Genomic DNA, 23,145 nt, shown 5'->3' with positions numbered 1-23,145 from the left:
TCTGTGTGAAATTTTACTGACATCTGTTAGCTAGGTCCACAACAGGGGCCTCTGATAGTCAAGAGGAATGTCACTGATACAGAAAAGGTGATTATTTTTCCCTCAGGGGTCTCTGGGCCATTGTGGTTGCTGGGAAAAATCTTCTATTTGAATAGGCCTTGAGGAGGTACTTCATTTTACTGACTTAGGAACATATTTTTAAGAAATTAACTCAAATTTATGTTCCTGTAAAAATCTTTAATAATTTTTTTTTTATTATTTTCATTGGCTGTTTTCCTCTATAACATGATTTTCCTGCAGTGGAATGGCAAAGTCTGAGAACTTTAACGTAAACATATGGCTTGCTTCAAATATGAAACAACAGATAATGCATACATTTTTCATTCCCTATGATGAATAATGTTTTCTTTTTACATAAATGGTATACATTCCTTTTTGATTAAAAGTTGAGAACGTTACTTTGTAAACACAGGAATGCGCTTTACCTGTACCTGTTAACAAATTATTTCAGACTTTTCCATGAAATGTAATGGAGGAGGAAAGGAAAATCCTTTAAAAGGTCAGACTGTAGGTTTAGTTTACTTTGGTAGTAATATGGGTGTGGCATTTTGTTGCTAGGACACCTAATTACCTTTTTTTTTTTTTTTTTAACTTGCCCCTGGTCAGTAATACTGTGCAAATAATGTTTTCTTTTGTATTTTTGTTTGTTTGTTTGGGCGTATCCCGTTTTTGCTGGAAAATTCAAGCAAGGAAAGAACGTATACTAAAGGAGCCATGTTCAAAAAAGATCAGCAAAGCGGAGATCTAAGTTAATTCAGAAAGATTTTGAATTTTGCATTTAGTAAAGCAGCATGACTCCAAATGCAGAAAAAGGAATCCGTTCACATTGCAGCTGGTACACGTTCCTGGGAAGCCTTTTTTTCTTCCTTTGTGTGTAAGCCTGTGCCATCCATCGCAGCATCACAAACGGAACCCACGCCAGGGGGAACTGAAAGAAAAAGCACAATAGGACCACGTGATACAAATTGCTATTAGCCTTTCAAGGCACACATTAAGTAGACTATTAAATTATCTCAGAATATTGCTTTGTATTTGCTGAGGTATAGAAATTGTATGAGCATTTAATTGCCACGTGCCATATTCCCCATTGTGCTTTTAACACACTTCTTGCAGCCCGCGTGGCACGACGAGTGCACGGTAAGTAATTTTAACAGAGGGGGCTACACATCCTTTGTTGTCACCCCTACACTGTCTGCGGCACACGCTCGGGAAGCTCGTTGTATTGCCAAGCCTCAGATCGAGCTGTAGGATCCCTGCAATTGTGTGAGCCGCGCGCAGGAGCAGGACAACACCTGGAAAATCAGAACTGTCAGAATTAGCCTTCTAACCAGAGACACGGGATCGGCGGGGCAGCAGAACCCGGGAGCTGCCCGCTCAGAGCCCCGTGTCGCAGTCCAGCGAGCGCCGGACGCCTCGGCGGTGCTATTCTTTTGTGGGCAGCGGGAGCCCCCCGCCTCTGCCCGCAGGGCGCGGGGGTGTGGACGGGGGTGTGGACGGGGGTGTGCCCACCGGTGCTGTCCGCGCCCGCTGCCCCCGGCGCCGCCGCTGCCTTGCGGGGGTCAAACCCGCTCCTCCGGGGGCGGCTCCGGCGGGACTCGGCGGCAGCCGAGCGGGCAGGGGTCGCCGGCGGGCAGAGGCGCCGGGAGCGGCCGGGGTTCAGGGAGGAGGGGCCGGCGGCGGCGGGAGGAGGAGCGGGCGGCCACACGTCACTTTCCCCGGCCGCGTGTTTACGTGGAGCTGAAGATGGCGGCGCCGGTGGCCCCGCCACGGCAGCTGTCGTCGGTGTGAGGCGGGACGGGATCGGGCCGGACAGCGGGCGTGTGCGCCCGGCCGAGGGGAGGGCGCGGGGCGAGCCCCTCCTCCTCCTCCTGCCGGTAACACCCTGCTCTCCCGCACAGACGCCATGGAGGACGAGGAGCGGCTGAAGAAGCTGGAGGCTGGGAAAGCCAAGGTAGGAGAAGGAGGCGGTGGCGTGGCGGGGAGACAGCGGGGTGAGGGCGGGGGAGGTTGTCAGCGGGGCCGGGCCGAGCGGCGCGGTGCGGCGGCGGAGCGGGGCTGCGGCAGGGGCTTGGCGCGGGGCCCCGCCGCGAACAAAGCCGCGGGCGGAGGAGGCGCTTTGTGCCGCCCGCCCCGCGCTCCCCCGCCCGCCGCGGGGCCGGGCTGCGCTCCCGGCCGGGCGGTGGGTGCCGGTGCCCGGCGACACCGGGCCCCGACACCTGGCACGCCACAGGTGCCCGTCGCGGGGCCGGTCGGTGACAGTCCGGACAGCGCCCGCTGCGGCACCGGGCGGAGGAAGAGCCAAGGAGGAAGAGGAGAAAGAGCGTTAACCTCATTACCCTTCGCGGCCGAGGCGCGAATCCCGTTTGCCTCATAAGCTTGGGAAAACCTGTGAACCTTTAAGGAAGTTTATGAAATCGACAGCTGTTCCTCAGTGTGGAACTAATGCCGTGAGAGAGCCTTAGGAGGCAGAGGATTCGCGATGCCTCCAGTGGTGCGGTGCCCGTGCCGCGGGCTGGGAATGCCGTGAGTCACCCGCGGGACCCCGCCGTGCGCGCCGGCACCCCGGTGCCCGCAGGGCTGCGCGCAGCCGTCACCGCCCCGGGACTGTCGGGCGGCTCAGACGCTGCTCTGCGGGCTAACCCGAGGGTTAATCGGGGAGCTTATCATTTTGCTCTAAGCATGGCTCAGTACGCACCGGCTTGCACAGCATTTCGCCTTCTGGGCAGCAGACCGGGCTGCACTTCAGGAGGACCTGGTTTTAACTTCAAAGAAAGCTTTAGTGTGGTCAACGAGATAAGCTAATTAATGGCATTCTAGATAAAATTACTGTTTTGGCGTTAGGTATCATCTATTTCCTTCCTGTAGTCATAGCTAAATGATAAGACTTCAGAAGCTGGTCAGTCATTCATGCTTAAGATATGCATACAACTTGGCAGGAGCTAATAGTACAGGCGAAAGGAAGACAAGCTGAAGACGAAACTATGAAACGTCATTGTCTTATTTACGCAGGCTATGGAAAAGATACAGGTCCATCTGCAAAGTATTGTATATTAAATAGGTATAAATATATAAATAGATATATATAATATGTATAAAATATATAAATAGGTATTATAGGTTATATTAAATAGGTATTTTGCTGTATTTGTAAAAAACTTCTTAACTTAGTGTGTTTCTGTTTGGGTTCAAAAGTCTGTTGGGAAAATCTAGATGGAGTTGTATGCTTATATGGCAAAACCTGTTTCTTAAATAATTAATGCAAGAGTGGTGTTTGCACAACATTATGTAGTACTCATAAAAAGCGCTGGGACAAATTAGATCCTGGTGGCAGTACATTCTTTCACAGATTGGCTAATTCTTTTGCAGAAAATTAGAAAGTAGTTCACAAAGAAAATGGTTGGAGTGGATTTGCCAGTATTATAAATCACAGTGAAGAATTTAGATTTTTCTGCCCTTGTTGGCCTGGGATTAACACAGCAAATTAATGACAATTGTTGAAAATTGAACCAAAAGCCAGGGCTCTAGCAGGAATTCAGTGGCTTCCTTCAAACTTTGAGAAAAGACATGTACACTTTCCTAATTTATTCTGTATTTTAAGAGTACTGTCATAACTTTCAGTATTGTTCTAAAACCTAATGCTCTTCTTGCAAGTATTTGCCTTAAGTCCTTAGTATTCTATGCTTTTAATGTCCCTTGTGATTTAAGTCATTATCACTCTTTAAAGCTTTACATGGTTTATGTGAAAAGGGACTATAAAAGCAGTGTGAGTTTTTTCAGATTTGTTGTTTGTGTTCTGTGTTGCATTTACCCCTTTTTTACGTGTGAATGTAAAAAATGTGTTGTATAGTGGAGATTAGGTCGCAGTCTTTCAGTGACAAATGTCACTAATAAAAGCAGAAAAGAAGAAATTGTGCTAGCAGAGAATGGAAGCAGGAGTTGCTCCTGCAGCTGCTTTTCTCTTTTTCAAACACATTCACAGTACTGAAATTAGTGCATCTCCTAAAATTGCCTGGCTCCAATGGATATTTTCTCCAAACCACAGCAACAAGCATCTGGAAGATTTTTGAGCTTTATCACTTGAGAGTTATTTAAATAAAATAGCTGAAAAAATGTGTTTTTAATAACACAGTATGTTATTACTGTGCCAAAAAGTGCTGGTATTGCTATACTGCAGACACCTTAAACCATCCACCTGAAATTACAAACTTTAAATAAGATGTTCCATAAACTACAGGATGAATGTAGGTAATTGGGAGTCTGGTAAAAGGGCCTAGTAGATGCTATGAAGGTGGCTGGTACATTGGTAACAGTGGAGTTATTCTCAATTGAGACCTGGATTCTTGTTTAGTTTGGGTTGTTTTTCTTCTTGTAAAGTAGGCACTGCTAAATCTCAGTGTTTGTGTATTAAACCATATGAACTTTCTTGTAAAAAACATTTGATTGTTTTCTGATATCAAGCAGGCAAATGTGACATTTGGTTTTGTGTGAATTTACCTACAATGGAACTTCTTCTTGATGTCTTCTAAGACACTGTGCCCCCACATAGATTTTTTTACAGAGGAGTGTATTAAAAGTGGATTTTTAAAATTAATTTTCTTCTGAGTCCTCCTTTATTGTTACTGGAAATGAGAAGCTTGATTGAATGGTACTAAGCGTACTCAAGCCTGGCAGAACAGGTCTCAGTGTGACTATACAACCTTTGCCAGTCCTTAATTTGAAAATTGGAATAAAAAGTCTTGATGGAAGCTCACCTATCTTCATGTGTACCTGCTGATTTTCAGAGACTACACCAAGTCTGCATTATGAAGCAGTTAGCACCATATGTTGTTCTGTCTGTTACAAGCCTGCAAAGGCAAGGGAGCCACAAAGTTAAACCCAGTAAATTACATGTTCCTTTCCCAGACCTGTAGTCATTCATTTTCTTTTGCCATGAGGTAAATCTGCTGAATATTAACCCAGCCTCTATAAATGTCTGTCTCCCTTCCATTGAAATGGTCTCTCAGTTCCTCTGTAGAACTCCCTTCTACCCCAAACAGGCCATTTCTTTTATCTTATCTTGTGATGTCAAAATGGAGAAGCAAGAAGAGTGTTTGTTAGAACGGCCAGCTAAGGCAAGTGGTGTTGACCGTGATGGAAAGTGGAAGGGAGAAGATGTGTGCCAGCAACAGAAATAAAAATGCATGCTATTAGGTTGATCAGTGCCCTAAAACACAGTGACATTAGAAATTCATCAGATGTGTTTTGAGCCTTGCTGAGGAGATTCTGGAATATTGTTGATGGCCTGAGATAGTGAATGTGTACCTGGTCTTAAAAAAAGACTACAGAGGATGGTGGTTGAAGATCTTGATACGGCATACCACGTGTGGATTCCTCTGTGCATCAGTTTGCTTGGAAAGCTCATCTAACATTAAAGAGGGTACTATTTATGGTAGTTGGGTTGGGTATTTTAATTTCAGGTATTTATTTAGCAGCTTAGTAGCTGGCTTTTATTATTAGGATGTGGCACTGTCTTGATCAACTTTCAAAACTACAGTGAGTAGTTTTCTAGCTTCAAAATAGAAACACCAGTGATTGGATTCCCCTGTCAGAAAGTGGCTGAGGGTATTTTGGTGTAAAGCTTTTGAAATTTATAGAAGTATTTTAATTTCTATGCACACAGACACACATGAAAGGCACACCTACTGTAACTGGCAAAATTGAAATGAAGCTATCAACAGCAAGTTTTATGCAATGATCCATTTTAGAGTACTGAAATTTAGTTAGCAAAGTATTTAAGTAAGTGTTTAAATTTCTAGTGAACAAAGGGCACTCCTTGGCTGTATGCTTGTTTTTCCTATGGGAGAGGTGAACAAGGGAAAGATACTAATACACTTTGTAAATTCTCTTGGGTTGGTCTAGGATTTGAGGTCTAATGTTAGAAATACGTAATTTAGTGTCTTTTTTCAAAGCTTTATGAATGTGTGAAATACATTGTTGCAGTGTTTTAAGAAACTATGTAATTGTTGGAGAACCTGAAGAAACTAGTGTTTTGGTTTAGTTTAAACACTTGAGAACAGAGTAAGGGCTATTACTGCTTCTGATCTATACCAGAAAATCACTGAGCAGACGGAACAGTGATGTTCGTTGGGGAAGCTCTAATGGCTCTCAGTGGACAAGTATTACAAGTTGTATAACTAATTTGGCAAGTTATCTTCACAAATTGAATAGTCAAAAGTAATAATTGCATATTTTGTCATCTGGTCATGCATATAAATATTTCGGATGGCTGAAGATGAAAATTATATGTATTATTAAAATAGCATTGTCTAAGAGTCTGGGAATGTTTGTTGTTTGCATTTTTACGTCTTTCTTTTTTGAGGGAAGAAAAAGATTTTCCTCACTCATCTCTAGCCTCTGGACTGAGTAGTTTGGCAAGTCTCAAGGAAAGGTGTTGATACGTTGGGGTTTTTTAATATAAAACACTCAAGCAAACATGGAATAGTTATGTGACTCAGTGATTAAAGCTCTGATTTGAATCAAAAGTATAGATTGCGTGTAAAGCACAGTCCTTTTAAACTCCCTGTAATTTACCTGAAGAGGGAAAAAGCAGTTATCTCAGTGGTTATTAAAGAGTTTTTCATCACTGAAGTCACAAATCACAGAATATACTGGTTTGAAAAGGACCTATAAGGATCATCAAGGTCAACTGTTAAATGACTTAAGACAGTTACATGTGGGGATTGAACTCACAACCTTGGTGCTATCAGCACCGTGCTCTAAACAACTGAGCTAATTTAAGGGTCAGTCAAATAGATTTAAAACTTACATGTCATTAAATAGCTGGGCTACTAACAGATCATCTTTTGCTTTCAAGTGTAGACTGTTCATTTTGTTTATCTTGTCTGCCTCAACTTGAGCAAAAATAAATGGAATTATGGAGGGAAGAATTTACTTTTCAGTCTGCATTCTCCTACTCTGCTTTTCTCTTAGAAGAAGTTGTATTTGCCATATCGTGAAGTGCTGATTTCATCGTAAAGCCCTAGTCATCGTGGTCGCTCTTCATAAATTATGGACCGTAGAAGCTTTTTGAGTTAAAAGAGCATGGCAGTGGTGCTTTGTCTATATCTGAAGATGCTGGTGTGTGTTAATGGACAAGAGAGGAAGCAACTGGACCTTTTAAGAGTTTTCTGGAAAGGTGTGGGAAAGCTTTGGCTTGAGCGTATAGTGAAACTATGAAAAAATACTATAATGAAGAGTTTATTTGATGGAACCCTTTTTCTTGCACATGGAGATCCTCAGAAATCTGTATCAAACTTGGATCAAGTTCCTAGGCATTCTTTTATTGTACTGGAAAGCTGTTTTGTTTTCTAGGTCCTTCTGAACTTGTGGGGTTTTTCTTCTTTTTGTTTACAGGCATCAATCTGCTTGCGCCTTTGCGTCTCTGTCAATTTTAAATGCAAATAATAGAAGGTATGTGAATTGCATGTGTATATTTTGATTATGAACATGAGTAAGCTTAAAAGCTTACTTTGTGTTGCAGAGAAAATCACAGATATAAGAACTGAACATTGCCCTGGAGAGAACACATGTGATTTAAAAACTTTTTGAGTAAAAGAAGATAGGGCAGAAAGGAACGAAGTGTGAGGTGGTCAGCTTGTGCATGCGTTTATTTTTGCTCAAAATAGTGGATATCTATGTTGTATTGTAGAAAAAAAGATTTTATATACATTTGAGATATAAATATATTCTGTCTAGATTGATTGCTACTGGGGTGGTGCATAAGATCAGAGATCAAATGGAAATCTGTGAGACCATTTTCAAGAAATATTGTATGCCTAAAAGCAGAAAAATTGGTATGACTAGTTTAATTTTTCTTTTAATAGGAGAATAGGACTACCAGCTTGTCACAGTTCACTCAGTGTTCTTTTTTTTTGCTTTGAAAAAATAAAAAGATTTTTTTTTTCTCATGTGTTCAGATTTTTTATGGACTCTATCATGTATTTGTTAAAAAAAAAGGTACTTGAATTGAAATCTGGGATTTGAACTCTCTTTTAAAGTGAAACTACTAGAAGTGTTCCTGTTTCCAAGTGTGAGTTTTTTTTCTTATTATTTTGATCTCCATTTCCCTCATTCCAGAGATCATTTCTTCCTTCTGATACACGGCTTCATTATTGGTTTTAGGTGTTATGGGCTATGTACCCTGTTGTTCAAGTCTTTAAAGTAGCTCTCTACTTTCCAATAGTGGTGCAAGGTAGAACAAGCTGTAATTCGTACTTGTTTTCTTCTCTGAATGCAGAGAAATATCACTTCAAAATAATCTTTGTTCTTCTGCCAGTTTAGAGAGAGTTGTTCTTTAATCCAAAATGCTAGTGAATTTCACAAAAATAGAGAAATAAGTCAACACAGTATTGTTAGTAGCACTGTGAAAGCAAGAGATGACATTGTAAAAATGCAATTTAAAATGTTTTTTTTTCCTTGTGTAAGAAGAAGGAATCACAGAAAAGAAAGCACTAAGTTGCTCTTTGCCTACTTTCAAGACTTTCTTAATTTCTGTGGTCTTCTTTCCAACTGCTTATTTTCTTAGTATGCATGTTGCAATAGTGAAACAGAGATGACTGTAACATTTGTTTCCCTGTTATAACTAGAATCTAGAAATGTTTGTTTATTGGTACTTATTTGGCAATAAGCTTGATCAACACCACAAATCCTTTCTAAAGGACTTTCAGTAAAGTGTATGTGATACTCCAAGGAAATGGGACTTTTTGGCGTATGTAGGTGTTTCCAGAAAATCCTGTATTGAACTACTGTATATTGCAACGTAAGATTATATACTAGTAACACAATTGTTGGGGATCCTAATTTAGGATCTGAAAGCTCTTTCTTAAGTATCTGCCCCACAGAGAGAGATTTCAAGATATTTCTATGTATTTGTTTCAAAATAATTTTGTTACTGGTAAAAGCTATCATGTCACTTTGAATTTGGAATGATAAATTGAGCCACAGTTCAACAAAACACAATTGATAATTGCCATCTTTTAACTGCTGTGCTGAAACATAAATAGTTCTTGACATTATGTTGATGAGATGATTGTTGACTGGAAAGGGTTGGCGTACCCTGTTGTATTGGTGGTTCTGGTGTTCCTGTTTATTGAAGGAAACCTTAATCTTTATTTTCCTGAGGTTTCTTGAGAAGCCAACATTTTATGACTACCTTTCCTACAACCAGTGGAGAAAAGACTGAACAATTAATAAAAATGTTCAGATTTCTTAGAATTCTTAGTTTCTTGGAAGTATGGAATGAGTTCTCTTGCTTCTCTGCTCTTCTAAAAAGGAGCCCCAGCAAGCTTCCAGATGGGGCAAATTCAACAGTTGTCAGGCAAAGGAATGTGAGACTCTAGATACCAAACGCTAAGTTTAGGGTAGTGAGAGAGTGATCAAATCTCAGTTGTAACAACACTGAGCTGTAGCATCACGGTGAAACAAAGAAGAGCTGGTTAATTGGACTGTGCTTCTTAATGTCAAAACATGAAGAAATTTTAAAAATCTTGACGATGGGATATAATAATGATAAAGAGAATATATCCCATTTTTGTGATATTTTTAGAGGGAAGCATAGATTTGATGAAAACTGTACTGCCATGGCAAAATTACAGCATATCTCTAAAACTGCAGTAGCAAGCAAGACCCAAGAAGATTGGTGGAATTAAAGAGATGGAGTAGGGACTGAACATGTTTCTGTGCAAATATTGATAAAATAGGTGTTCCAGAAAATAAGCAGAGTAAGTTGCATAACAGTTTATTCAAATCTGAGTTCAGTGGTAGGCTGTGATTTGATAGAGGAGGTTATCCCTTAATCCTGGCTTTGTTTGCTGACCTTTTTACTTATCATTAAACTCTTCTCTGTGAAGATACTTTGGGTACCTCCAGTACCCAACCACAAAACAAGGGAAAAATATTTAAGTATTTCTAAATCCATTTAGATTGTCTAAGGGAGGTAATTGGTTTAACACAGAACCCATATATTTGCATATACATCTATTTAAATAAATATTGAGAATATGTATTTTCAGTTAAGAGGTATATAGGAGAAATGTCTTACTATAACAGGTAATGCTCAGTAACGGTGAGAAAACTGTGTCTTGGTCTGTTCAGTTGTATGCTGTGCTATCTAGCGTAGTTTCCTGTGTGAAAAGAAATAAGGGATGTCCTAATACGAGACTCCTTAAAGATGGATATGTTAGATTTTCTTCATTATTTGGAATATATTTCAGGAATTCAATTTAGCTTTCTTCAAACAAACAAACAAAATACCCACCAAAAACAACTCTCCACAGACAAGTGCAGTTTTGTGAGCAATATCAATGTGAACTTGCTTTTCTCGTGATTCAGCAGCATGTAAAACGTGATAAAAGCCTGTCAAAATAGTACAAGCCTGTCAAGCCTTGCACACTGAGCATGAAATTCATGCAGTTGGTTCTTCCCTTATGTCTGCTCTGCTCGTCGCAGAGCTGTGTCTCTCCCACAAGCTGCAGTTTGTGGGCTTTATTCTCACTCTGTCCATTCAGTGCCAGGTGTGTCACATAGTGCAAATTAATGTAAAAGTGATATAAGCAAGGTGGGAAAATGGTGAAGGACAACTGAGTTTGACATGTTCTAAAGTATTTGCAATTTAGTAAAAAAGAAAAGAATCAAAACCACAAGCATTTCTTAAAATGAAAAATTAAGTTTTGTTCAGTTTCTGTAAGGAATTAAAGCACTGAGGTGGCCAGAATGCATATGAATAATCGCTTAAAAACGTATTGAAATTCTCCAGAATTTCTGCTTTTGAAAACTCAACACAATGTTCCTGAAAAGATTGCATTGACAACTGAATTGAAGTCATCACATCACTTGTGTTTATTAACAAGGAATGGCTATCAGTTCCTGCTTAGCATGAACTGTATTTAAACAATTGATCTGCATCTGAAAAGCGATTGTTTTGTTGCCAAAGATGTAGCCTCTCAGATTTTGTGCCAGTTGGCGCTTGTCAAGTTGAAAAAATTTACAATCTTGTGTTGATTATTAATAAAGTCTTATTTAGACATAGTCTGTTCATTTTACTTCTCTCAATTTTTGATCTTAAAACATCTCTGTCGTAGCTGCGTTTTTTACTTAAGAGGTCACTGTGGAGAGGAAACATGTGAATGTATTCTACATGAATGCAACTAAATTGTTTCCTCTTAGGATGAAAAAGTTAAATTTACACGAATCAGGGTAATGTAAACACAGAGACATAAAGTAAATTTAGTTTTCAATAAAAGTTTTTAAATAGAGACATGGTACATAGAGACTTAAATCAATAGTTTATGCCTTTTCTAACATCCAAAAATACTTTTGTCAGCTCTTTTCAGCCAATATCTAATAAACTCTTCTTCCTCATTTAGTATAATGACTAATGATACAATGCAGGAGGAAGGAAAAATACGTGTTGTTGGGCAGTGCAGGAGTTCTGCTGATCAGGAAGAACATGTAGTGGGCTGCAGGTCCTTTCTTGAAGCATCAGCACAAATGACAAATGCTTTTGTGATTCAAGTTTTCTTGCATTTGCTACCTAGAGAAGTCTGGATAAAGCCTTTTCAGATACAGATTCTCTCCTTGCAATTCTTTATGTGTTGCAGTACGGTTGAATCTTTAAAGCCCTGTGATCTAGAAATGGTAGTTTTTTTTAAGTTAACTGACTGGAATTTGCAGTTGACTATGTGCAGTGTGTTGTGGAAGGAGTATTGACTAGGATCCCAAAGGGTGTAGTAGCTGCCTGACTGCAATTTTATGTAGATGTGTCAGGATTTTTGTTGTAGGATTCTAATCAGTATCCATCATTTTTGAGAAACAGTTGATTATCCTCAACCTTGGCCCCCTGGAAGCCACATTGATGCTTGATAGTACACTGTGACCATGGCTGCAGTTATTGTGCAGTTATCGGTAAGACTGCTTGAAAGACTGGCCAGGACTGCTCTTTAAATGAAACAGACTTCTCTGAATGAGTTGTCAACATTAAGGTCCTTGGAGATCTGCACAACTGTTAATAGGAGATCTCCTATAGGTAACTAGGGCTGATCTGACAGAACTTGCTGAAAGTGTTAAAGATTTTTGACACTGTGTGACATCATCTTACAAGCAAACTAAAGACTTGGTTAAGGTACAATCATCATTCCATGTTACAAATGAATAGAAAATTGGACTTAGTGTTACTTGTTTTAATGGCTTACTCTCAGAGTAGGTGGTCATTCAGTCTTCCACAAAGCCTGTGTCACTCAGTATTTACATTATTAGCAGTGGAAAGAATGAGTGGTTATATGCAGACAGTACTAAACTGAGGTGGGTGGCAAACATGGTGAAGAGGCTTAGACTTCAAAATAATCTGGTGCAAAAGGGCATGGAATAACAACACTCAAGGCTTTTTTTGCCTCTTTGTGGTAAGGGCTGTCCTTGGGCTTTCCAGGTCCCTGAGTTTAATGGCATAATTGGAGGGCTGAAGTATTATCCACTGTACAGGCAAACTCGGGGACCACTTCAGGAATTTTAATGCATAAACATTTATGGGACTGAGTACAGTATGTTCCCCCATCCTGCAGAAGCTGGGTGCTATCATTACAAGGCTATTTCCTTGCTCATCTTTGGAAGGTTGTTGCCTTCGGAGATTTCAAATGAAGCAGGAGGAAAAGAGCAAACATCAGGTCCATATTCAAAGCAGGTGAGAAGGAGTATCGGGATCTATAGGCAGGTCAGCCTGGCTGTGGTGTCTGGGAAGATGATGGAGCTGGTCTTCCTGAAACCCACCTTCAGGTACTGGAAGGCCAAGAGTGTGATTGGAGTTTATCAAGGGCAGGTTAATTGTCCTCTGTGATAAATGGTGGATGTTGTTTACCTTGACTTTAGGAAGGCATTTGATGTAACCTCTTAGAGGCCGTTTGTACAAACTGGAGATAGGTGGCTTGGATAGATGGTCTGCAAGGTGGGCAGAAAATTAGCTGGACTGCTCTGCACAGATTGCTGAAACAAAGTCTAGCTGGTGCTAAGTAGTGTTCTTCAGGTGTACAGTTGGATATTTTGTAAGTGACCTGCACAATTGGAGGGAGTGTGCCTTCTGCACGCTCATGGATGATACTGCCTTAGGGAGAGGTTAATGAATTGAGGCATGGGGCTTCTTATCAGAGACACTATGACAGTCTGAAAGAGCAGGCTGCAGAAAACTCATGAAGTCTTAGCAGCATGAAAGATGGTAGAGGAAAGTTCACACCAAATTTTGGAATATTTTTTGTTCTCATGACCTCTTTAGGCCAAGTTGTGCTTTACTTGTGTGGTCAGCGTGGGTAAGTAATATTCTTGGGTTTTATCTGAAACAAGGTAAGAATAACATGAGGAGCAGAATTATGTTATTTGATAGCATCATAGCTGTTATCCCGGACAATACTGGGCAGATGTGATCAATTACTGATTGAGAAGGGGAGCTAGAAGCCAACAGAGCTCTGTTTTACCTTGCTCCTGCTCCTCCACATGTAGTTGTTTTGTTGCAGCATGTTTTGGGGTGGTGGGAGAATGGAGGAAATAGTTAGAATACAAGTTTATTCTTCCCAAGCAACTGCAATAAGATAATCCTTTTTGTTGGGAGAATTGCATTCAAGTACTCGATTTCACAGCGCCAGATTAGACACGATATACAGCTAATTTTAAAAAATGCAAATAAATAGGCATATACTCAGTAGTTCAGTACTATACTATATCCTAAGGAACTGGGTTAATCTGTGCAATGAAAGGATTATGTGCAAACTGCATTTTTGTGATCTAATGCTGTAAGATGACTAGCAATTAAGATAATTTGTGATATTGTTTCACTCTTTCCATGCTCCTTAAAATAAGTCTGTACTTTTAGGTGTTATCTTCATCAACTGAGGTTGGGGAAGAACACCTCTTTATTTTGAACCACAGTGTCCATGTAACTAGTTGTAAGAGGAAAATGGATTTCAAGTGTTTTACTAGGAGCCCACTTGAAGTAACGTACAGAATGCTATAAAACAAGTGGAAGTGAATTTATTCTGGCAATTTTTCTTCAGTTGAAAACATACAGATTTTGCTTATATTTATTTCTTACGTAAATGCATATAAGCAAAAACATAAATGAGTCTGATAATGCTCAAAATCAAATATAATGTAAGTAATTTGTATTTAGGATACCATTATTAGAAACATGAGAATCATTGCTTTCCTTCTTGAGGCTTTTTATTTTCTGATTTCATAGTTTTAATGTTAATAGTTCAATCTTTATTAAAATGAGAAATGTCAACCTTAAATTTTAAACATGTAAGACAATTCATAAGCGGAATGAAGTGTCTGTGTTACATATAAACTTGCAGGTTGCCAGTAATTTGATTGACAAGCACTGTGTGGAGTTACTGGCAACTGTTGCTTCTGCATACTTTTGTATTTTTAGAGTTACCTTCTAATTGGCAGTCACAGATGGCCATAGGTTGTGATTTTTGTGTGTTTCCAAATTAAATAAAACATTCATGTGATATTTTAAATTTCATTGTCTTAATATCTTGTGTTAATTACTCTATATGGGTTTTGATATTAATGGGGAAATTAGAATGTGGGATTTTTAGAACTAATAAGAACATTTGTTCTTATTAAGCAGTCAATGTTATTTTGTGGTAGAAAAAGTTGTTTAAAGTTTTCTTGAAAAAAATTATTCAGATTTGACACCTTTATCTTGCTGATAATAAAGAATGTTCTTCCACAAAGTCAAAGTTGTTTCAGTGGTATTAAAGTGAAAAGGTCATAAAGTATTTAGGACTGCCCTTACCTAGAGTTTAAAATGCTTTCAGAGAAACCCTGTGAACTTCTAATGGAAGTATCAGGCTTGTTCTGCCCATCTGTGAAGTTCAGTGTGGTATATACCTTTTTTCCTCTCTCAGATTCCTGTTAAAAATGAGGGCCAAAGTCTGTATTCTAGGTGATAAAGTGCAGTTATGTGTGTTTAATACAAAGAAAATGATAATTGAGGAGAAAAATTAGCCACAATAGGAGACATGAAAATAATTTCTCTTTTACCAGAGCTAGACTTGCCTCTTTCCATCTATTAATTCCAAAATTTAGATTGAAATTTAGCCTTGCTTTGGGCGCAAAGAAAAGGTAGACTCACTTTTTCACTGCCTTGCAGTCTGAGGAACGTTTTCCTAAGGTTATGTTTTAGGGAAGAAGGGCAGCATTGCCCTTCTTATGTTTTGGGGAAGAAGGCAGTGAAGAAAATTACAGAACAAGGCAACTAAACACCTGACTGCTTCTAGTATTTAATGACATCGTTTCATTGCTTTTTAGGCTATACCTATTCTGGAAGACATTTCTTTTGACTTGAGTATTTTTTTAAGACCTAAATATAGGGGAATTAACATGCTTAATGCTTAACCGTGTTACTGTATTGCAGTTATTTTCCTAAAATAGTTATCCTGTAAGAACTCCAAGGGATTAATTAAAGGCATCTCCAGCTGTTGATTTAACTATATTTAGTCAAACAGCTGATACAAATATATACAAATATATACTTGTTAGAGAACAGGTGTTAAGCCAGTTGCTTTAAGATGAAATAAATTGAAGTTACTAGGTAAGCAATGCTCAGATTGTTAGTAAATTTATTTTGGGGATACATACTGTTATATGTCTGATGACTCTGCTGCTTTCCAGAAATTAAAATTCTGATTAGGTTAATGTTTTAATGTTTGTATTTGGCCTCTAAGTTGCTGCTATGCTGTAAAATAAATGTTTGGGGTTTATTTTTTTTTATCAGTCTGGCTGAACTCTCTATCTGTGAAAGCCCATTACATCTTTTTGTATTTTTTGTGGTCTGTGGCATATTCAGCTTTGTGATTTATTTAAATATTTAGTTGTGAGCAGTTCATGAAGTATAGTTCTGCAGGTAAGAATGAGAAAAATTGATCCTATTTGTAACTCACTGGACTTCTGAGTCTGTAGAAATCAACTGCAGTAGATGTAAAGCCTAACCCTACAATTTTGTTGAGTCAAACACAATATTGAAAGAAAAAGAAAATATAAAATAGCAACCTAGTACATAGTTTTAGTGCTTAAGTGCTTTTTGCTTTCTGTTCAGGAGGGCAGTATCTGCCCTTTACTTTCAGAAGATAACTTGTTTCACAAGACTGAATTCATCAAGAATTGAGTGGGAGAAAAGTACTTAAAATCTTAAACATATTTTTAATTGTAAAACCTTATAAAAAATGTCGGTGCAGAAACTTGCTAAGGAGTTCACCTTTATGAAGTGTTGTACTAATAATGGCTTCTGTCTAATGATTTTTCTGTCAAGTGTGTTTTGTAGGTAAGATTTTAATCTGTCCCAAAGGCATTAAGATGTGATTCCTTTTGCGAGTTCCAGGCATTTTTGATTGCTTGTTAGTTGTTTGCTTTTGTTTTACTTGTATCTTCATCTGATCAGATTTATTGAGCACAAGCTTTGTCTTGCTCTGTATGCCTTAGGTGAGTAGAAATACACAGCAATCTACCTTCTGTTTGGTTGGTGTCGTGTATCACATGTACCCTACCTAATTTAGTCTACTACATGCCACCAGTGGCTTAGTTTTATCAGTTATTCTTAAGTTCTAACGCTTAACACTTAGTGTAGTATCTGACAACTTTGACTTTTGGCAACTTTTCATTAAGATGAAGGGGAATCATATTGTTATACATCAAGACCATGATAGGTAAGGTTTGTGTCTCCTTTTGCAGCTCAAAAATTTTATTTATTAATCTGTCTGTCATAGGCTCTACTACTTCCTTTTCAGCTGTTAAGTGTTACTAAGATATGATCATTTGATAGCTTGACTGAAAACACCAGAGGTCAAATTGTCTGTGCACTTCCTAAAGTCTGTCTTTTGTTTGTGTCAGCAGAACATATCACATCCTGTGCTTTCATTCACCGGAAATTGATACTAAAATCATAGTGTGGACTTACATACACCTTTAAAACAGCAGCTGTTTCACTTAATAGAATCTCATCTACCTTTACGTCTTGTTTAGGGTCCTGCACTTCCATGAGCTTCCTGTTCTTAAATGGATTGCACAGCTGAAGTTACCCATAGCCTTATGTGGATACCAAAACACCCCAGAAAAGTGCCTGAAGATAAATATTGATACTTTTGTTTCTAAAGGATGGTGGGATAACATGTTCATACAGTCAAATGAACAGCACTGTAACTGTATGAAAAACAACAAATATTTTCAGAGTATCTAAATCTAATATTAAGATGAGTTTTAAAGAATTAATTAATTTACAAACCCATCTTCTGGGTTCAGATTTTCAAAAGACTTCTGAGAGATGTGAAGGACAATATGGCAAAGCAGTGAAGTTTTCTAGTTCAAGAATTAGTGGAAAATATCATATAAAAACCTCACAGTTTAGTATAGCAGTAAAAGCTTTCTTCCCTCATTCTTTTATAGAAGTTAAAGTTAATTCTAACATTTATATCACCAATATTAAAATTTATTTGACAAAACTTTAGCTCTGGCTCGGCATTTACTTGCTATGGCAAGTTGGATTATTTTAGAAAAGCTTAGAGATTTAGAGGAAGAAACATTTTTCTTCAACGTGTATGTTTGTTTGTTTGTTTGTTTGTTAACATTGTGATAAGTCTTCCTTCTTCCTCACCTCCCCTCCCCTCCAAAAGTTGTTTCAAAAGGTTTTAGGACATTGAAGACTTGTCTTTGTCTCTGTGCCATTTGGGGTTTTTTCAGCCTAGCTGAAGAATATTTCAGGATCCAGGTTTTAATTAAAGGTGGCGTTAAACAGAAACCTAGTGGTACAAGAGTGCATTTTCTGTACATGCATAACTCCTTTGCCTTGCCATTGTTACCAAGCCTCTGAAACTTGGCAAAAGTGACTGATAGACAGTGCCTTTTGAGACAGCACCCAGCTGGTGATCCTCATCACTTAATGCAGAGTAAATGAGGCTCAGTTTTATGTCAGTGCCTTTAGCCTCGATAGCCAAAGACTTCCTAATGTTTTAGGCTTCAAGTATGGATGATCTGTGTTTTTTGTAGAAAGCAGCATGAAACAAACTTCTGTTGTCTTCTCATTTTTGTCACTAACAGCTTGTCTCAGTCCAGTTATTTCCTCTTTGCTTTGGGGACATTTGATGATTTTTTCACCCTCAATATCAGCAGAGAGGCAGCATTAAATATGAGAAGAGTAAAATTAAGAAGTAGATATAATCAGTATATAAATCATTTAGGTGGAAGCAGTTTAGTTAAAGACCAGTTGAGCAATTTTTTTTGAAGAAAGGCATTGCCTTCCTTGAACCAGTCCAGCATTGAACTGTGCTTGGTGTACTTGTGTCAGTCATTGTTACCTGACTTAGAGCGAATTTTCATACACTTAACTTCCATTCTGTGTCTAGAAAATAACCCAGCTGTAATGAACTTAGCTGGTCCTAGATCTGTTCCTATTTAAACTCTTGGGACGGGGAAGAGCAGACCAGATCAGAACCACACTAATTCTGAGGCTTTCCAGCTCACAGTGCCATCTGGCGGGGTTCATTCCAGTTCAGCGCCCTTGGTAATTAGCACTGCCAACAGTACTCTTAAATTGATAAAGACTGGCTAAAAAGAATTGCCTGAGGTGCTGTTCCTCTCATTATCCTGTGTTGTCCTTCGAGATACCGTAGCTCTAATTGTAAATTTTGGTGATTCCATTGGTTTTCTTCAGAGGACTCCAAAGGAATGGCTGTCTCTAAAGCTGAAAGACTCTCAGGCTTTTATTTAGGAAGAGACTATAGGATTTCTTCTTTGGAAAGTTTTATATTCTCATCATGGGCCACTTAAGTTTCTACAAGGAGAGACATTCTAAGATGTTCTTCAAGGTATTTGGGAAAATCTGGCTGTGAGTGCAACATAAAAAACAGTAGATTGGAAATACCTCATTCCTGGATGATTATTTCTTGTTCATTCAGCCTAATGTTTCCCATTTAGTAAATTCAGCATCTGTTGAATGGAACAAATAACCTAAAGCTCTGTTTGGCTCAACAGATAAGCAGATTGAAACTTGCAAAGAACATTAATTCTTTACTTACAGTTTGGATTTTCAGCTATGTGACATAATGTGTTTAAAGTATTTGCAGGTTGCTTGCTCATTTATCTTCTTTTTGTGGTTTTTTATCTCAGGATTTGAAAAGAGTTGTGATACTCTCTTATTTGTTGATTAGCAGAATAGAATCAGTAGACTGCACTAAGAAGACGTCTGTTTATTCTCTGTGTTGGCAATTTTTCATTCGTCTTACTTTCAGTTATCCTTTGCCTAGTATAGACATCAGGAACTTAGAAGAAGCAGACACTATAAACTTACCGACATTTCAGGAGTTAGTGCTTTGCCAAGACAACCCTCGGTGCTTAGACCTTCTGAGAATATGACAAAAGTGACAAAGTGACACTTCATTCTCTAATGCCAGTTAACTGTTCAACATCTCTTTACGGGACAGACTGGCTTGTACAAAACTTGATGGCCTAACAGCAGATGAGTTCTAAACAGCTCAGGTGAGACTTACTGCCTAAATCTCAGCGTTGCTGTCTTCTAGGCTCTCTTCCTTATCACACTTTGAGGGCCTCTTATCTGCTGCTGTGAAACATAAAAGTGTTACTGCATATTGGAACCATAAAACCAGGTCATGGGTGAGAGAGAGATTATGACAGGTATTTTTTCAGTTGTCCAGGGTAAGGTAGGATGGATAGGCTTAAACACAGCAAATGTCCAACTTCTAAATCATATCAGAATTTCAAACTCATGTTGGCCTTTTTAGTTTGTCACTATTGGCATGCAGGACACCCCAGTTAAGAATTCTTGGGACGTAGATGTGCTTAATATATGATCAAAACAAATCCCACCTCAGGGCTCTGCTTCTTGTTCTTTTTGTGTTAATATTCTGTAGGAATAATTACTTACCTGTGGTCAAAGGGAGTAGGCACTTGACCTATCATTACTAGGGCAGGTGATTCTTCAATTAGTCCTTCACCTTTTAAGACAAGGTGGCAGTCTGTCTCAGTCTACATATTTTGGTCTCAGTCTAGATATTTTGGTTTCACTTTCACTCTCAGTAATCCTTCAGAATTTATACCTTATTATCATTCAGTGATGGGGGATTAGGAGCAGTAGAATTAGAAAAGCCTGAGCCTTTCTATCACAGGACTGGTTATGATCTATCATGAGTTTCATAATATATCCAAGTGTTACTATGTACTTGCAGCCAGAGTCTGTCTGGGTCTGGGGTATATAGTAGTTACCAGCTACGTAATACAGTTTGCCACAATGCATGTTATATATGCAGATGCATCTTAAAGCAGATTTTGTAGCATTTGCTCTGCATGCAGAATAAATATACCTTTTCTGAGGCAAATTTGTGCATTTTGTGTGGTGAAAAGTTTCAAGCAACACCTGACAAAAAATTGTTTCACTTTTGCTTACCCTTATTATGCTTGGTTGCAGATACTGTTCCTGTGGAGACTTTCAGTCTGCTAAATTGAAAGTTTAAAATATGCTTTCTAAACTTAAATAAAACATATGTATTGAAGTACTGAAGCCAGGATTTGTTTGTTAGGCTTATTGGGCTTTTTCTGTATTGTGAGGCAGTCTCAAATAACAAATGGTAGTATTGTTATCAAATTCTGTTCTACAAAACAGGATTACGTGGGGGCTTTTCAGTCATACCATAAGTATTTAATCACCAAACTGTTATTTTAGCAATTTACTGTGGTAGGCATTGAGAGTCATTTCAAAGCGTAATGCTTTCTCTTCAGTGCTGCTCGGGCAAGCTGCTGGCTCTGGGGTAACTTGGCAGGTTAACTCTCTGGTCCTTTTCAGCAGAGCTACACACCACCCCTGTCAGTCCCCAGCTGTTACTGCAATGTGGGATAATTCCATCCCGGGTGCAGGACGTGATGTTTATGTTCATTATCTCACATGCAGTTCTTGTTGGCTTAGGCTTCCAGCACATTGAGGTCTCACTGTATGGTGGTTCTTCCTTCTACTCCGTCTGGCTTTCTACCAGTGTGTTGTGATCCATGAACTTGCTTAAAATGTATTCAGTTTTATCATCCAGATTATCCATAAAGAATATTACAGGGCTGTCAATTTGTCTTTCAGCCACTAACTACTGTTTTTAGCTAGAGACCAGAAGATTCAGAAGTCCTTGTCTTCTTACATTGGCTGACTGATCTAAGTGTGACCCAGTGGGGCACAGAACATTTCTCATTGGACACCAGACTGTTTGAGAACTTCTGACAAAGAATAAGTCCCTGTTGTGAGGACACCTTAATCTGAAGCTTAAGCAGTGTCTGGAACATCTTTTGAAGTTACAGTAGTTGAGAAATGCAAAATCATGATGTACATCTCCATTCATGCTCTTTTTGTACTGTATAAAAATAAAAAAGTGCAATTACTTGCTTGTAGCAGCTTGTCTGAGGTTCCTTTTTGTTGTCAGTCTGTAGGTTTGTGATTCATCCTTTTATACTTTTTCCTAAATGAATATAAAAAAAGAAATAGGGAGTTTGCACTCAAGAGAAGCCGTGAGAGATGAACAGACCCTGCTCTTTCTGTAAGAAATGCCTGTGTAGCACTGAATTGGGGATGAGTTTGGTTTTAGAAAGCTGAAGTTTGAATCTAATAATGTTTCTGTACAGGTACATGAAGTGTGACTGTACAGCTGTATGGGATGTGCTATAGCTATGAATTTCTTCACAATTAGAAGGGTTTTTAAAAACATCAACTACAGCAAATATGTTTTATATTATTTCCTAACATCCTTCTTTGGAAGCACTGAACACTTCCAATTTATGTTAACTGTAATACCTCTGAAAATGAGGCTACCCAGATCTGTTACATTAGCTGAGAATGTTAAGGAATAAATTCATAAAGCAGCATCCAGTTTTAATGGTGCTTAATGTGTTTCTGTTCCAAAAAGTCTTTTAAGCATGTGAACTAAAAATATAGCTATTGATGCTTTACAAATATAGCTTCATTGATTTTCACGGATTTTTTTCGGTACTGTTTTCCACTGGTATGTAGGCAGGGATTTAATGTTTCAGTTTTTGTTCAGACTTTTTTTTAAGTGCTTAAGAGATTGAGTTTTGAATTCTGTTGGAGCCAAATTTTATTTTACTAGGACCTTTACTCTAGAAATAGTTCAGTCAGACCATATTTGAAACTAATCAATGGACAGTGAAACCCAACAATCCAGACTGCTGGCACAAATGCCAAAGGTCAGAATGTGCTGAAGGTAGCTGAATAAATAAATTATACTGCTGACATGATTTACACAAGTAATTCTCTCCATTCTGCAAGTTAGTTCCCTTCTGTCTCAAGAGTATTTAGTTCTTAATAGCAATTGATTCTTCTCTGCATTTCTGTCTTTCTGCCAGTTGGAGAATACTGGCACTTAAAAGTGAAGACAATGTTGTATCAGGAGATTGGTGATTTTGGTGGTGTCTGTGATGTGGCAATTGGTGCTAGTATGTTGGTTTGGGATTCATGAGTAGGAAGTTATAATCAGAACTAGATAAATGCATTTATAATCTAAATACCTAAGTTCTTCCACTCAATTGTTCTTTTACCGTGGAAATTATTTTGAAAAATATACCCATTATCAGTCTGCAGTCTCTGTTGTGGTCTGGTGACTCTCAGTGTTTTGCTGTTTATAAGAGGCAACATCTTGTGACAGAATTTAGCACTAATACCCGTTTCCCATCATTCAAACTGGTGGAAAGTTGAGTAGCTGTTGTAAATGGCACTTCCGAAAATCTGGAAATAAGTAATTCTTCCTGCACAATTTTATTGTCCTTTTTTATGCATTAAAAGGAAAGAAACATATTTTCATTCTTATTTCATTTTACGTTGGATATTTGAAAGAAATATTTCAGACAATAATTTCTTTTTTCTAAATGCTATGAAGTGAACATGCCTGTTTCCAAGGGTATTGGTTTTTTTGCCCAGAAGCAGAACTTGAAAAAACCTGTGAGCTGGGAATTGCAAGTTGTTAGTTTATTTAGTTGCAAAAGCTGAGAGTCAAGGAGTGA

General features: G+C 38.7%; 1 protein-coding gene across 6 annotated transcripts in view; it reads left to right on the top strand.

Annotated features, from left to right (window-relative positions):
- Positions 1 to 1,760: 1,760 nt before the first annotated feature.
- Positions 1,761 to 23,145, top strand: part of AKAP9 (A-kinase anchoring protein 9) — a 104,384-nt gene continuing 82,999 nt past the window's right edge. For 4 of the 6 annotated variants that reach the window (XM_066197749.1, XM_066197741.1, XM_066197733.1 and 1 more), the window contains exon 1: positions 1,762 to 2,011. In XM_066197749.1, coding sequence (XP_066053846.1) covers positions 1,964 to 2,011 — 48 coding nt within the window. In that variant the 5' untranslated portion in view covers positions 1,762 to 1,963. Of the gene's footprint in view, positions 2,012 to 23,145 lie in introns of all 6 variants that reach the window. The other 2 variants (XM_066197723.1, XM_066197707.1) reach the window with 1 other exon arrangement.

This window comes from Chamaea fasciata, unplaced genomic scaffold, assembly GCF_029207755.1.
Source record: "Chamaea fasciata isolate MVZ Bird 193981 ecotype frontalis unplaced genomic scaffold, bChaFas1.0.hap1 SCAF_1, whole genome shotgun sequence".
NCBI lineage: Eukaryota > Metazoa > Chordata > Aves > Passeriformes > Sylviidae > Chamaea > Chamaea fasciata.
This window is presented reverse-complemented; position numbering and strand designations above follow the sequence as displayed.